Raw genomic sequence first — 15,829 nt, forward strand, 5'->3', positions numbered from 1 at the left:
AACGCACTGACGAGCTGTCAGCGGAGACCACCAACGTAGCTAGAGCAATACGTAAATTCGAATAGTTTAACGTGATAGAAACCTTAGATTATGGGAGCAGTATTTCATAATTTGAACATATATATACATATATATATATATTGAACCCAAAGTGAAGTAAAAACATAGTTAAATATATTATATTTATACCTATGGAAACTTCTAGCTGGTAGACACTGACATCAAAAAAATTAAGTATAGGACGTATATTTTGAGAAAATAATCTCTATAATTCTCTGTAATTTTCAAATTTCAATCCTGATTTTAATGTTTTTGAACCGTTAACCATATCAACAGTCAATCATAGAAAAAAAATATATTTTGTTAGTGACACTTTCTTCTCTTCTTCATGATTTGCGTATGTATTTCTTTTTATAAAAGTGATTTATCTACTCACCGATATTCGGATTGAGCATTCTGATAAACGAACTAGGACTGGATATCCATAGTTGCTCCCTTCACACTTTGAAATCTATTTTCCTTAAATAAATAAACAAATCGAATGTATCACCACATGTAATTAATGTATGTAATAACTAAGTAATTTATTTTACATTAGCGAATCAGAAAACCTTTAACTTTAGACTCAGCAAAAACTTTATAACTGTCGGTAATTTTCAAAAGTTATTCCGTTGAATTATTAAATTTTTGATTCACAATAACTTATTTTTATATATATATAGGGAAATTACCTTTTTGTCTATATTCCCTTAAGGATAGGGGTTTAGCAAAAATATTTAGTAATTCTGGTTGCACCGCACTAAAGTTGTTATTGGTGAGAGGAAAAAGCCTGCAGTTAGGTATTTTTCCGTTGAGATTAGAAAGTACGAACAGTATTCGTAAATATTACAGTCACAGCTTTTTGTGCAATTGCAAAGTGTGTCATGTGTCGTATTTACGAGTTCAATGGTCAGATCGTAACTGTATATTTTAATAAGAGTGTAATGACCGCTAATAGCTTAATAATGTCATAAGATATAACAACTGTATGCGAAAAGAGAGATATATTGTAGATGATTTTAGCTTTACTTGCAGTATGAAAACCGTGGCAAGAGCTTCTTGAAAATGAAGGAAATTTATATAACCACTTAACTTGTTTTTTCAATCATTGTATCCATGGAAAATTTAGTTATTAACTATAGAACCCCATAGCATGTCTAGCCAAGCCATTGAATTCCAGTAAGTTGTTTACAAACATTGCAAACGCAATTCGGAAAGTTTGAAAGCTAATCCATTATAACGTTCTAATACAAACACACTTTCTTCAGATTTCGATAAACTGGTTGGCATCAGTGACGCGGCCCCTTTCGCTTTTCAAGGTGAATTTCACCAGCATTCACGCGTTAAGGTGTAGCTGCGTTCCATAATTTTATTATTCACTAGCTAGCAAACGTTTGTTTTGCCATGTTTTTTTTCTAGAAAACATTTTTTTAGTTCAAAAGCTTGATCGTAGAGGGGTGATAATTAGGGGTTGTTTTTTTTGTATGCTGTATCATAAAAAAAATAACAATAAAATTAAAAAAAAATTGTTTGGGTTTGGAAAATAGTAGCCGATTCTCAGACTAACTGAATATGCATAAAAATATTCCTAAGAATCGGTCGAGCCGTTTCGGAGGAGTCCATACTCCCATGTTCCCATGAACGAACATTGTGACACGAGACTTTTATATATTAGATAAAGTTTGACTTATATAAAAATACAAAACGCGTTTTGGTAAAATTAAAGTCGTCCTTTTCAACCTTGTGCTGATTAACATATTCATAATTGGATGCTATTTTTGGAAATATTGTTATGTATTAATTTCAAATAAGCAAAATTGTGAACGATGAATGTTTCGTCGTTTTTATCATAGTTAAAAGTTTTTATTAAAGTTATTTTTAGTTTTATTGCTTGTACAGTTCTTGCGTGACGTGTAACCTAAAGAATAATAACCGAAATTTTACATTAAATCTACTGTTACTTTATTAACTTTATTATTGTTTAATATTAACTAAAAGAAAGTACACAGTCGCCGCTTTAACATACTATTTTCACTTTCGCTCGCTTACATAAACGCGAACTGTTCGCTATCAATAGAAGCCTGCCATTTCTCATATGAACTTGATATTCATCACCTTGGCTTAACAATAAAACTGGCTCTTGCCAAGAATTTGACGGAAAACCACACAAGGAATAATCTTAAATGTAGCGTGGGCAGAATAATTACATTTACCCCCGAATTAATCGCGTTGTTAATATTAATTAAATACTGTCAACTTTAGGTGTAGTTTTTTTTACGCTCTGATTTTTCGTTCGCATTTTTCTATCTGGCGCAGTACGGGACTTTATTCTATGTTTTCATCATAGATCCGCAAATGGTACAATGCCCCGCATTGATAAGCGTTGCGTCAGTTTCTCGTCCCAATTTATATGCAAGTGCTCGCGTGCACACTTCCGCGTCATATGTTAGAACTTAATTATATATTGTTTTACTAGATAATAGTCGAGGCGATAATGTGTGGTTGATAAACAATTAACATATTTTGAAATATATGTGTGTATTTAAATTTTATAGAAGTTATCTATATATGTAAATGTTGCCATTAGAACTCCTAATAGAAGTGTCTTCCCAATCATGTATTCAATGTATAATGGTTTTTAATACGTGAATAACTGTTGCCTACAATGATAGTGTTTGTTAATAATTATTGCAATCGATTAGGAATAGTTATAACATAAGTGAATAATGCATATAAATAAATGTAAGTGCATTACACCAACCAAATGAAGTAATTTAGACGTTATTTCCTATGACGTAGTGTTCTTTAGGTATACATCAATAATTTCGATAGCTTTGTTTGGCTTATTACTTCAATATCAGCTGCCAACCACATGCAAGTAATTTATATAATTATACCTAACAATAGTAATTAATTTAATAATGCAATAAAATAAACATGCATAGAAATACAAGATATTAACGATATAAAATATTATAGTTACATCACTCGAAAGACTATGGAAAATAACCTAATGAAAAAGTTATTTGATATGTCATAATTATGGTAACACTAATTTAAAGTCTGTCATTGTCACGTCTATAATCTATTACGTCATTTGTTCTAACAAACTGCTTTTATTAAACTATATACAGATTACAGATGCACATGTTCTCAACACATATAAATAATACTTCGATCAGCTCTATCTTGGATTCTTGACACAATTAACGTCAATTATTGTAGACGTCACGCTGTGGTTTGCTTTCACAGTACTAAAAGAATTCTTTACAATACCATTCTTGTAAAAATATGTTGTTTTTGTTTGACTGCACCTCAGCTGGTGGAAGGTAAGATTAGGTCAGGATAATTTTGGTAAATAACACCTGGCTATAGGGTAGCTATGTTCTCATCACATAAACATCGCCATATTTGCTAATAAAATTAAGCTATGATAGTCGTTAACATCTAATCAGAATTTTATCGAAAAACATATATTAATGAGAAATAGAGCAGTGCTGGCCTAGTGGCTTCAGCGTACGACTCTCATCTTTAAGGTCGTAGGTTCCATCCCAGGCTGTGCACCAATGGACTTTCTATGTGCGCATTTAACATTCGCTTGAACGGTGAAGGAAAACATCGTGAGTAAACCGACATGTTCTTAGACCCAAAAAAAGTCGACGGCGTGTGTCAGGCACTGGAGGCTGATCACCTACTTGCCTATTAGATTTAAAAATGATCATGAAACAGATTCAGAAATCTGAGGCCAAGACTTAGTGAGTTTCAACTAATAGATTTGCTGATTAAGTTGAAATTTCCATAAATGTTTAAATGTACATCAATAAGGCGATTAGTGTCGCAAGCGCAAAAAATGTCTACTCAAGTAAGTCAGGGCAGCGGGTTAGCAGGCCCCGAGCTAGATGCTCATGCCTAGACCGAGAAACGGCTAACACACATACGTGGGAATACATTTCTAATAAATCTAGCCGTATTTAGACATTGGGGATTGTGGGCTAAGCATTAGGTTTCTCTCTGAGTGGAAACAATGTAGAATATATTAAACAAACGCTTGGTGTCAATGTTTATTTCATATAAAATACCAAAGGTCTCCACGCTGAAACCTATTTGACAGAACAATCGAGGGTTTTTGGTATAGCGGAACTTGGATCGGAAATGATCGTGCATACTTTTAAGAAAACTATTTCTGTCTTTGTCTTGTCGTAATCTTTTATATTTTCTATTAGCTTCTGCACAAAGTCTTTTTGTTTAAATAGTAACATTATAGTTAAATAAAATCCGTACTTCAGATCCTTACTGAACATTATATCTTTAATTTCAATGGCAATAGAGATTATAATGAATACAGTTTTAAATGTCAGTCTCGAGACGTCCTACATAGCAAAAACATGGCAGTGGCACTATCTAGTACCTTATGCAACTGACGCGTCAGGCCTATACGGTAGCCATTAACACGAATACCGTAGAATGTTCTTCGACGAATTACCTTTCGTTGGCTAAGTTATGACTTCCGAGTTGTTGGCGCATGCCAAGCTTTCAATTTTACATTTCTGCTCTCTGGCGGTTATTGAGTAGGTAGTTTATTACTAACGTGTTCTTTACGTTCCTGGGACTGTAATACGTCCCAGTTTTATATTAATGAGACTGCTACGCGACCAATAAACTTGTAGCAATTACGATAAGTATTAATTGAATTGTTACTAACAAAAACAATTTTCAATTGCCCTTAGAAGAATGTAATGCAAGTCGAAGGATATATCGTAATAACAATTGAATCACGTCATAGCAGGAATATTTCTAGCGCTGCAATCAATCATTGTGTTTAATGTTGTCATTCTAGAATGTTTTTAAGAAGCTCAAACCTTGGCTTATGTTTTGAAAGGGCCGTTTATACCTTAGTACAAGGTACTCAGGTATAAAAGGCAACGTTTCTATGCGGCTATGGAGCTACATAGAAATATATTGTGTAAGTACGTGTTAATGATTTAAATCGTTTAAGGTTTATCGTAATCACGCGAATGCGGCTTAGTAATATGTGTACGAGTATACTTATATATTAACTATAGTTTATTCGATCGGACACAAGGCATCAGCAGAGATTTGTCTGCCTCAAATGGGATTTTATTATATTTTACTTACTATTAAGTCAATCAAGTATAAATATTCATCTACTCACATATAAAATTAACAGGCTCTTTAAATAACTTAGACTTAGTTATGTGACTAGAGATGAAGACTCAAATTTCTTAAATCAAAGCTGAACTGTAAAACGACGCTTGTTAATAGTAAGTTTCATAAGTTATCAAATACTAATATTTGATAACTATTGTGGTGAAATGAGCACTCATCAAACAAATTGTATGAAACTCATAGTCGACGTTTGCCAGGATGTGCAAAAATCTGCAGCGGTATAGCTCCAACGAATGTTATACGTATCTGTTTACTACTTAATGAATAGAGATAAACTGTCACGGTTTCACTGTATATTTGTAAAATATTTATGTATTGAAGTCGAAAAACGTGATGCAGTTCTGTGGATAATTGTGTGAGAGATTTAGTTGTATTGCCAAGCCAAAAAAAAGAGTATCACTTCTTAAAAGTGTGGCAACACTGACTATCTTGAGTGTAACTGAAAGTATAATAAATTACATAATTGAATTTAGTATTGTCAAGAGCTGCTTTGTGTTTCTAGTATTAACTTTTAAGGAGAATATATACAGTATAGTGATTGAATGAGTCATGGTCCATTCGTTACTCTAAAAAAATATCGTAACTGAGAACGTACGTTGACCTATCGGCGAACAAGTCATGGATTTTAATTTTCAATTATTTATGCTTCATTTATAAACGTTTTAGCTACTTCACTATTTATAAAAATATTATGCTGCTTATTCTGGCTTCGCGCGGCTGGACTTTTTTATTAAAATTTTAAAACTATGTTAGGGATAATGTAGTATTCTACTGGTGAATAAAGTTTTGACATCGGTCCAGTAGTTTTTCAGTTTATTCTTTCCATAAAGCCATCTATCTCTAGACGAATGAGTTGAGTTCTATCAGTGAAATTTAAGTTGTTTCGTGTCATTAGTATAAACAAAACTTATAACATCTAAATACTTAATTAATATTACATAAATATAGGATATAAATTTTTTTAAACTGGTGACGCTCCAACCATTGTTCCTGGCCTCGTATTTCTGTATCTATTTCTTGATCATTATTAATAGGTAAGGTCAGTCTTTTGTGCGCGACTCGCGCTGTCGATATTTGGGTAAGGTATCCGATTTTCTCACGATGTTCTTGAACGAGCGAGCGTTTTGCACACAGAAAAACCTTTGATTTGATCGAACGATATCAGGATTTAGAATCACGGTAATCACTAGACAAACAGTGCTCATTATAACATTAGATATCTGTTGCTGTTATTTATAGTTTTTAAATGGCTAAAAATATTAATTAGCATAGAAAATCATCTTATATACATATATGTACACGATTTCACCAACAAATATAGGAAATACCATCACGCGATGTTTATTTATCCAAAGCCGACTTTGTGTAAGCATTATTGAACATGACAACTCACGTGTGCTATTTCAAAAAAGATCAAAACACTTTTAAAATATGGCGATCGTTTTGTCCTTGCAAAGTTCTCCACGCTAAAATAATTCATATTAGTATTAGACATAAAGCTTATTGAGGCATATTTGCTATACCGGTAGTAAATTAATCATTCGATTAGTGTTTGCAAAGTTCTGTCAACGAATAATGAATAGTAAATTCACGTTTATGATAATGTTGAACAAATGTTCGGAGTTGACGACCCTCAAGAATTAGTTTAGTTTATATAATTGGTTTGATGTAGCTGTTTGACTGTATGTTAACTGTTTTTTTAAAGAGTAAATCTATAGTTGCAATATTTGTAAATATGTGAGCACCATGTATTTACATAATAATATATTTATGTCCTGAATTGTTTTTTATAACACCATACGCCTATTTTATTTTAGTATAGTAGTTTTTTTAGGTACATGGTCTTCACATATAATTATCAAATCAATGTATACAAAATATTGTAAAAACTATTTTAAAAGTGTAAGTATGGAGTTTCGTGTCCATTCTTCTCTATATGAAACTACCTTTTGGAAGGGGCGGCAACTAGTAATTTTTTTAAATATTTGTAACTTGTAATTTTGATTTTCAAAAGTGCCGTAATAAAGTTTTTTTCCAGCTATTCTCCTCTACTGTTTTTTTTTTTGTTTTTAGTAGTTAGTGGCGACATTATACAAGATCCCGAATGTCAACAACATTTGTCGTTTAATGTTACTTGTGGCCATTTCGTGTACAACAGAAGCACGTCATACTTGATATACTATCATCTTTTTAAATGATAAAGATGATTGTAAAATAATAATAATACTTTATTCAATACAAAATATGGTTGTTACAAAAATTTCCCGACTCTAGTCTACACTAAAAAGCAAAGCAACTTTCACCGAATGGAAGGATTGCATTTCTATGGGGAGATAATCTAATTTTCGGTGGAAAAGGAAAAGAAGTAGTACTGAGTCACCCCCTAAAGATCTAAGCAAATCTCCAGCAACGACTATAAGAAGACAAAATAGCCATAATTTTTCAACTTTATTGAGAGAGAACCAACATTGAACGACCAAAAACTACTAACCTAAACCGTTATCAATAACAACAATTTAATATAAAAACTACCTTACCCTCCCACCCCAACTTCAACTTCCGGTAGTAGTACTTCATCCCCCACTAGTCACCCCAGTACCTTTCAAATCCCAAAGTAATAAATAGGCTTTTGAGCCTATGTACATGGAGGGCTGTGTACATTGGACTACACAGTACACAGTCCTTCCATGATATATGGTAGGCAAAAATATTTAATTTTTTAAGAATTAATAATTATTATGAAAATCATTTCTTTCTGATAATGAATAATTTTTGCCTAGTAAAGTAATAAAAACTATTTCAATTGGTTTAATATTGATAAAAAGTGTGAATCATATCTTTTTGTGCTAAGTTATATGAATATTAATTCGAATATTTAAAGGAAAATCCTACCCGTGTATCATCATGACTGTACATATTAAAACAGGAAAAAATATTTTTCTCACATTTGTACGTCTTAAACCTATATACTTACATTCATCGTAATTATGACTAGAAACATCTTTGGTACTATGGTAAAGATCTTTACTTTACTTATGCGATAAATAAAAGGTTAATAAAGTATTTGTTATTTGTAAAAAAATTTCTTCATCGGAAATCCTTAACCGAACCTACCAGGAGGCCTTCCATGAGCTTTCTTAAAACGGTCCAGTTGAGATGCTGATGAGATTAGGTTGCAAAATTCATTTTCTTTTTGGTTAATTTTTTCGTACCATAAACTGAAACGTATTGGAATCGCAAGTCGATAAATTGAACCAAAGAAAGATAATTTTATTACAGGTTTCTATGTAAGTTTTGAAATTTAACTGTCAAACTTGCTTCGACATAAGACTATACAGGGTGGCCAAAAAGTCGTGGATCAAACGCAAATAGGGGATAGATGAGGTCATCAGCGGAAAAAAATTGTTCTACGGGAGGTCTCTAAGGTCAACCCCTGCAGAGTTATGATTTATTTTGGTTTTTACATGAAAATTGACTTTTTTTTACTAATTCTTCTTAAAATTCGAAAATATCTACATCCTGTATCTTTTTCATAATATCCACTAGATTGGTACTGATAAGTTCTTGCGTAAGACATACTATTTATAGTTGTTAATTGAGTGTATTGAAGATAATATTAAGTTATACGATATAATTTTTTTTCAAATCAAAACTTTTTGTTTATTTCGGACCCCACTGTGAAAAAAAATTACTCTACCGAAAAGTGACCCTGTATTACAAGTTTTGGCGCATTTAATATGGATTCTGAAAAGGTATTACACGTGGCCATGAATCGCTCTAATATCTTTCTAGGACGAAAAAACAACAACGATTCGGACTTATGATAGATTATTTACCTACCTGTGACCAGTACTGTGTGAATCGGACTAGATTCAAAAAATTGGACAGATGGCTGGAGGGTTACGTAGGAATTTGATTAGACGGTGCAGATTAAGTATTATGGTCAGAATCAGGAATTTTGAGCATATTTTATTGTAAAATATTTTGTTTCCTACAAACAACCATTGAGAATTAATTGTTTTAATACAATTATTATTTCACAATCGTTGTTTGTAATTCTTCTTAGAAAGATATTAGAGCGACTCATGGCCACGTGTAATACCTTTTCAGAATCCCTATTAAATGCGCCAAAACTTGTAGTACAGGGACACTTTTCGGTGGAGTAATTATTTTTCACAGTGGGGTCCAAAGTAAAGAAAAATTTATGATTTGAAAAAAATTTATATCGTATCACTTAATATTATCTTGAATACACTCAATAAACAACTATAAATAGTATGTCTTACGCAAGAACTCCTCAGTACCAATCTAGTGGATATTATGAGAAAGATACAGGATGTAGATATTTTCGAATTTTAAGAAGAATTAGTAAAAAAAAGTCAATTTTCATATAAAAACCAAAATAAATCATAACTTTGCAGGGGTTGACCTTAGAGACCTCCCGTAGAACAATTTTTTGCCGCTGATGACCTCATCTATCCCCTATTTGCGTTTGATCCACGACTTTTTGGCCACCCTGTATATTTATAAAATAATTCATCAATCAAAAGCTATTATGTTATTAGTATATACATATAATTATTTAATAAAAAACTATTATTTTGATATATCTTAAACGTAAAGTTTACGACAAATTTTGATAGGAGCTGTCAATGTTTTGTTTTCAGTTTTAAAATTATAGTTTTACAAATGGTTTAACTTGATATGATGGGTTAATTGGTATTGTTCACAAATCTGTTTTACAAAAATAAATACCTATATCGAAGTGAATTCTTGATAAAAAATCCTTTGCAAGAGTTATAACAAAACAACTTGGAAATCGAAAATCTTAAGTAACTTAATATAAAAATAAATTCCTTTTAATTTTACAAATATAATTTATAACATTAGTTAATGAATTATCATGTAATATAAATAATTATATTTTCTTTATAGCTTAAACTTGACTTGACTATGTTTTGAGAGACATGTGGGCGAACAAGATCCCCAATGAAATATATATAATATATATATATTCAATATTCATACTCGTATGAATATTTGATTATACCCAATTGAAAATTTCCTGAAGACATCTTTTTATATCTTGATGGCGTCATTCTAACTAAATAAAGACTGTTATTCGGATATTTTCAAATGGCTTATTATTTACATATTATAATATTGAAAAATACCTACGTTGATTTAAGTAAAAAAACAGAGGTGAATAATACAATTTATGACGCTAATAAGGAAAAGTTTAATTATAATAAATGCTAGTGATATAGCATTCTTATTTATTATAAAATGAAGAATCAGGCGGCGGCTATTTTTGGAGTTTTGATACAACTTCCTAAAGAAGGTTTAGGTGTGCAATTAATTACGCTATGTTTTAATACATGAAATCAACGCGGGCGGAAGCTGGTTTAAAATAATATGTGATATTTTAGGGAATAATGTATTATTGTTTTTGTTATATTATCATAAACATATAATACATACCTAATTAATTACATAATTGAATATTATTAAACAGTTCGTGAAATTACGTGTAGGTACACTGAAATCTTCAACGATTCAAAGTCGTTGATATATAGCAAAATATAAACTCAACATCTTCAAAGTCGGTAGAAGCGGATTGTCGTCTTGTTTCACATATCTGTCGATTTTTTAATAACTTATTAAAAATCACACTTTCTAAACTCAAAATATCCTAATTATATTTTTTTACTATATTAGACACATCATCTTATTACATCTTATTACTTTTACTTTATGAACTATGTAGTTTTAATTAAAATATTTAATTTTATATGTTCTAAACTTTCTTTAGGACATTTCGATACAAAAAAGTTGAAAGTTGAAAACAAACTTTTTTAAAGTTTTTTACGTTTATTTTCAAACCAGATATATTTATATAAGTAACACAATGTATGTGTACACGTATGAACGTCTAAAATAATTATTGCTTCTAAATTTACCGGCCAGTTCTCAAATCAAGGGCGTAGAACGGACAAGAGTAATAATAACCTCTCCGTCACCCTTATGATTCGCTAAGTTTTTGTTAAAAAAAAATATACGAGAGGTTAAGTATTCAATAGCTACAAAACATCTCCTAGTTCTCCAATCTGTTCTGTAAAAATGATGGGATATGATAGGCCGCTATCTTATTTCGTAGTCGAGTAAAATGGGAAAAATGCTTGCCTATTGGAGAGATCAAGAGCGGGCGCGCTCAGGGCCATAGTCAGGTGTCAACACAATCAATGCCACTGCAATCGATGTGGGCCATCGGATGCATTGTTTATTTGCATACAACTATACATTTCTTACGACGTGTTGCGATTCGTCATATTAAATCTATTATTTTACAATTTGTAAGTTATTCTTAATAATAAATGGTTTTACGTGGTTATAGCTTTAGCAAAGCGATGCTTTTTAGACTTGGTTATAACAAATTTAATTTTTATACAGGATTTATAGTAGATTAAACTTTGGTGAAATTTATTGTTTGACACACATTTATCAGCAGTTTTTCATGAACCATATAACGTTTCAGCGAAGTAATTTTGCTAGGATTACATTGCTATCATAAAAAAATCATTTGCCATTCCAGATGTTTCAGTCTAGTCATAAAATTGAAATAATGGTTCTATATTTTTGTTCTTAGAAGGTTACTTCACCTAGATGTACCTCTATTTAACCCTTGCTAGCCTCGTGGTGCTCCTATTCCGTACCCTAAGTAGGTACTGTCAAATACCGTCAGTTTATACTATTTAACCTATTTGTTAAATATAATTATGTTAATTGTCTTGTTTCAAATATAAGTGTGGCACAATTCTAGTCCGTTCTTTGAACTGTTCTGACTAAGGCAAATAAATTCTTGCAACCTAGCCTAAAAATTGGCTATTGAAGTTTAATTACGTATAATGCGGACTGAGCCGCTTGTCCGTTGAATTATACAGCTTATTACTTTTTCCCGCAAGATTGTGACTTTCTAGAAGAAAGAAATTCGTAAGACAAGGCAGTGTGCCTAGGTGGAAAGAAGAATAATATATATATACGAGTATTCTGACTAATAATACGTGAAACCTTATTCACCTAAGTCTCATACAATACTAAATTCATATATGATCAACCTGCTATACTAATATTCTAGTACGTAATTACAATAAGCAGATGAAATATAGTTGAGTTATATGTTTAATGTATCGTTACAGATGCTGGAAGAGAAAAGACTCTGCATCTTGGGCGCGGAGCTGTCCGAGCTGGAGATATTTGAGAGACTTTTGCGATTCTCGGGCGCTCAATTAAGATTGCTCCAGTGTTTTCAGGTATGTTATTACATATTAGAGCTACATATAATAATAACGAAAAAAATATTGTTTATATATTTTAAAAAACGTTAATCGAAAAACGCTACCAGCGTGTTACATAGGCTATAGTTTACTTGTCCTTAGTTTATATATAGTTGCTGAAGTCATCATATGGGATTGACGGTCGTTTTTAATTATTATAAACAGCTGTCTAAGAAAACTATGTAAAGACAAAACCTAATTTTGATGGAGTTCTTTCAATAGGCCTGATGCTTTAAATTTTAATTAAGGGGGTATGGAAACTCAATATTGAAATCGAAAATTAAAAAGTATGTTTTAAATTAAAAAGTATGTTTTAAAACTAATCATATTCGACTTGCTCAGAACTGTCTTTGTCGCAGTAATGGTAGCATACAGTAAACCCCGCTATAACGCGATACACCCGGACCGCGAATCGCGTTGTATGCGTATTCTCGTAAAACCGTTTTTTTAATAATTCAGAAACTAGGAACACAAATATATTTAGTTTTATTAAATAACAACACAATTGAAACAGGAGCAAACGTACGCTAAACTAATTATAGACTTGTCAAATCATTATAAATTTCACACTACAGAAAAATAACTTGAGAAATCTACGCGTTATAGGGGAGAAATGCCGCGTTATATTAGGGGGGATTACTGTACCCTTGTTACAAACGAAACGTGAAATCGAATAGTTACCGTCCCAATACATAAAAACTTCCTGAAAAGCCACTCCGTGGGCTTTTTTGGCCTATAGTAAAGATAACAAATTGCATAGGAAATGTATGTGTTGGAACTGTCAATACAATAATGAATTTGCCTCATCTTCTAGAATCGAGGGGATAAGAATGAAAAACGAAAGAGAAACGATGGCGCGTTGCTTTTGATCTCATTGGTTAACAGAATCTGTAGCCCAACACGCAATATGTTATTGCGTCTGTCCAAAATCAAACTACATTAACGGCAAAGTTGACCAGTGGCCTGATACTAATTATAATAACATGTGGATTATTTCTTCAAACAATATTTTTATACTAGAATCGAGGCAGTGGAAGTTATTTTCATGTCTTTGAATCGTAACCATTATGTAAGCGTGCGCTTGCGTCACATGTCGGCTCAATGTTAATACGACATTTGTTGTCTTAGGTCGGATAATCACTTTTATTGTTTTCCCACGTATTTCTTAACATAGTAAGCTGGAAATAAATATTTTCCTTATCATAATACTCGTGAAAAACGGCATGTATGATGTTTTTGTAAAATCCATACACATATATAATGCTACAGGGTAAATAAGAAAATACGAAATTGCGTTTTAATGAAAAACGCAAACCAAAAAAAAACATAACCTCTCATTAAATGACTCTGACATTGAGTGGTCAGATCAGCGACGAAGCGCCAAATAAATCAAAACTATACAATTATACATACAGCATAATGCAGAGGTGGTATGCTGTTAACAAAGGTTTAATTATAACAGTATAAAACGATTTAAAAAAAAGTAATACAATAGTGTGTCGGTACTGTCTATTAGAAATATCGCATATTATTAAATGGAACATTCTATGCCTGTTTGCACAAATCACAGAATGATAACAGATAATTAGTTGGCAGCTCTGCACGTGTTATTAGCACTGATTAATGTCTATTAAAGGTTTAGTATGGTGCCTATAATATGATGCACATTCTTCATTATTGATGCAGATTTATATGCCATCAAAAACAAAAACGTAACTTGTATAAACAGTGACTTTCCGTGCGGCTTGATCCCTTGACGTTGCGGAGAGATGTGGGGTTTGCCACCTATGACATAAAAAAAAAACAACAAAACCTATCTTATGTCGTAAAAAGTCGTGAGATCAAGTCGGTTAATTTATTCAGTCCTTACTTAAGGGATCTTCTGTCTTAAGTTAATACGTAATTCGCTAACCTAACAACATAACATAGTGATCATATTAATTCTTAGACTACTGGTTCAAATTTCATTAAATTTGAAATATACCGTGTTTTTACAATGCCTGCTTGGTTACTGAAGTTATAGAAGTCGAAAATGGACTGAACTGTTTCGAGAAAGGATGATGCGTGCGGTGCGGATACGAATGTGTGGTTTCCACCAAGCCTTAAAACCAGAAAATGTTTACTCTTACCTTGATACTAGGCTAGCCTCTATCATAATAAGTGGTGTTGTCATACCTATACAAATATGTTAAAGAAATGTACCTATTGCTCGTGGGCCGTAGATGCATGTATATTTCAATATATATGACAACCAATAATAATAATAGCCTTTATTGCTGTAAAATACTTAACTAGTACATAAAAATGTAAAGTACTAATAATTAATTTCTATTTTACAGCTTGTCCTTAGACATAGGTCTCCTCTAACAGCTTCCACTCTTCTCTGTTTCTAGCTTTACGTAGCCACATAGGGCCAGCTGGTCTACTTATATCATCATTCCATCTTTTTATTTGACTTCCTCGTGTTCTTTTGTAATAGCGAGGAAGCCATTCCGTCGCTTTTTTCGTTCATATTGTCTTCTCTCATATCCATTTTGTAAGATCGATACACGATTTAAATAACTTGGTTCTATAGAAAAAAAAACCAAACATAGCCAATTTTTGACACTTTGAATTTATTTTATGACGAAAATGTATATAAAACATGGTTTTAAAATTTTCACGATATATTTTATCGCTAGCCAAGTAATCCATTTTAGAAAAACAATTGATAAAATTACATAAATTTAATGTTTTACATAACTAATTGTTATTACGGGCCGGCGCGCTTCAGTACTCCACCTCTCCACTGCGCACCGAAGTCGACCCCGAGACACTGACACGACAATTCGTGCTGGAATAGGGCCTTAATAATACATAGAAAGGTAAATCCTTTGGTGCACGGGGAACAAACAACCTTAGGGTTAAGAATCGCATGGGTAATCGCTTGGCTATGTGGTAAATGTATAACAAAATAAGTGATTAAATTCGTATCGGAGACGAAAGGAGCTAATCTTTACAACCGTTAGTCTAACTGTTATCTATGCTCAAGTCTAGAATCTAGATTTGTTAGATAATAACACCACGACCACAGTATAACGGTAAAAATTATTACGGAAACTCGATTTTGCTTTGTATATAACAGTCTGTTAGTAGATAAGACTTCCGTTAGACCTATCAACATGAAATTGGATGCGCGGGAGTATGTTGATAGCGTAATTATATTAAGTTCTTATGCCACATTTATATTCTGCCTGCAAGGGATGTGGGCAGCGCTGCATCTACCACTG

At 32.2% G+C, this 15,829-nt stretch overlaps 1 protein-coding gene across 1 annotated transcript in view; it reads left to right on the plus strand.

Annotated features, from left to right (window-relative positions):
* Positions 1-15,829, plus strand: part of LOC125048968 (amyloid protein-binding protein 2) — a 32,882-nt gene that overhangs the window by 5,236 nt on the left and 11,817 nt on the right. Inside the window, exon 2 of the mRNA XM_047647951.1 lies at positions 12,423-12,536. Coding sequence (XP_047503907.1) covers positions 12,423-12,536 — 114 coding nt within the window. The remainder of the gene's footprint in view (positions 1-12,422; positions 12,537-15,829) is intronic.

This window comes from Pieris napi, chromosome 4, assembly GCF_905475465.1.
Source record: "Pieris napi chromosome 4, ilPieNapi1.2, whole genome shotgun sequence".
Classification (NCBI taxonomy): Eukaryota; Metazoa; Arthropoda; class Insecta; order Lepidoptera; family Pieridae; genus Pieris; species Pieris napi.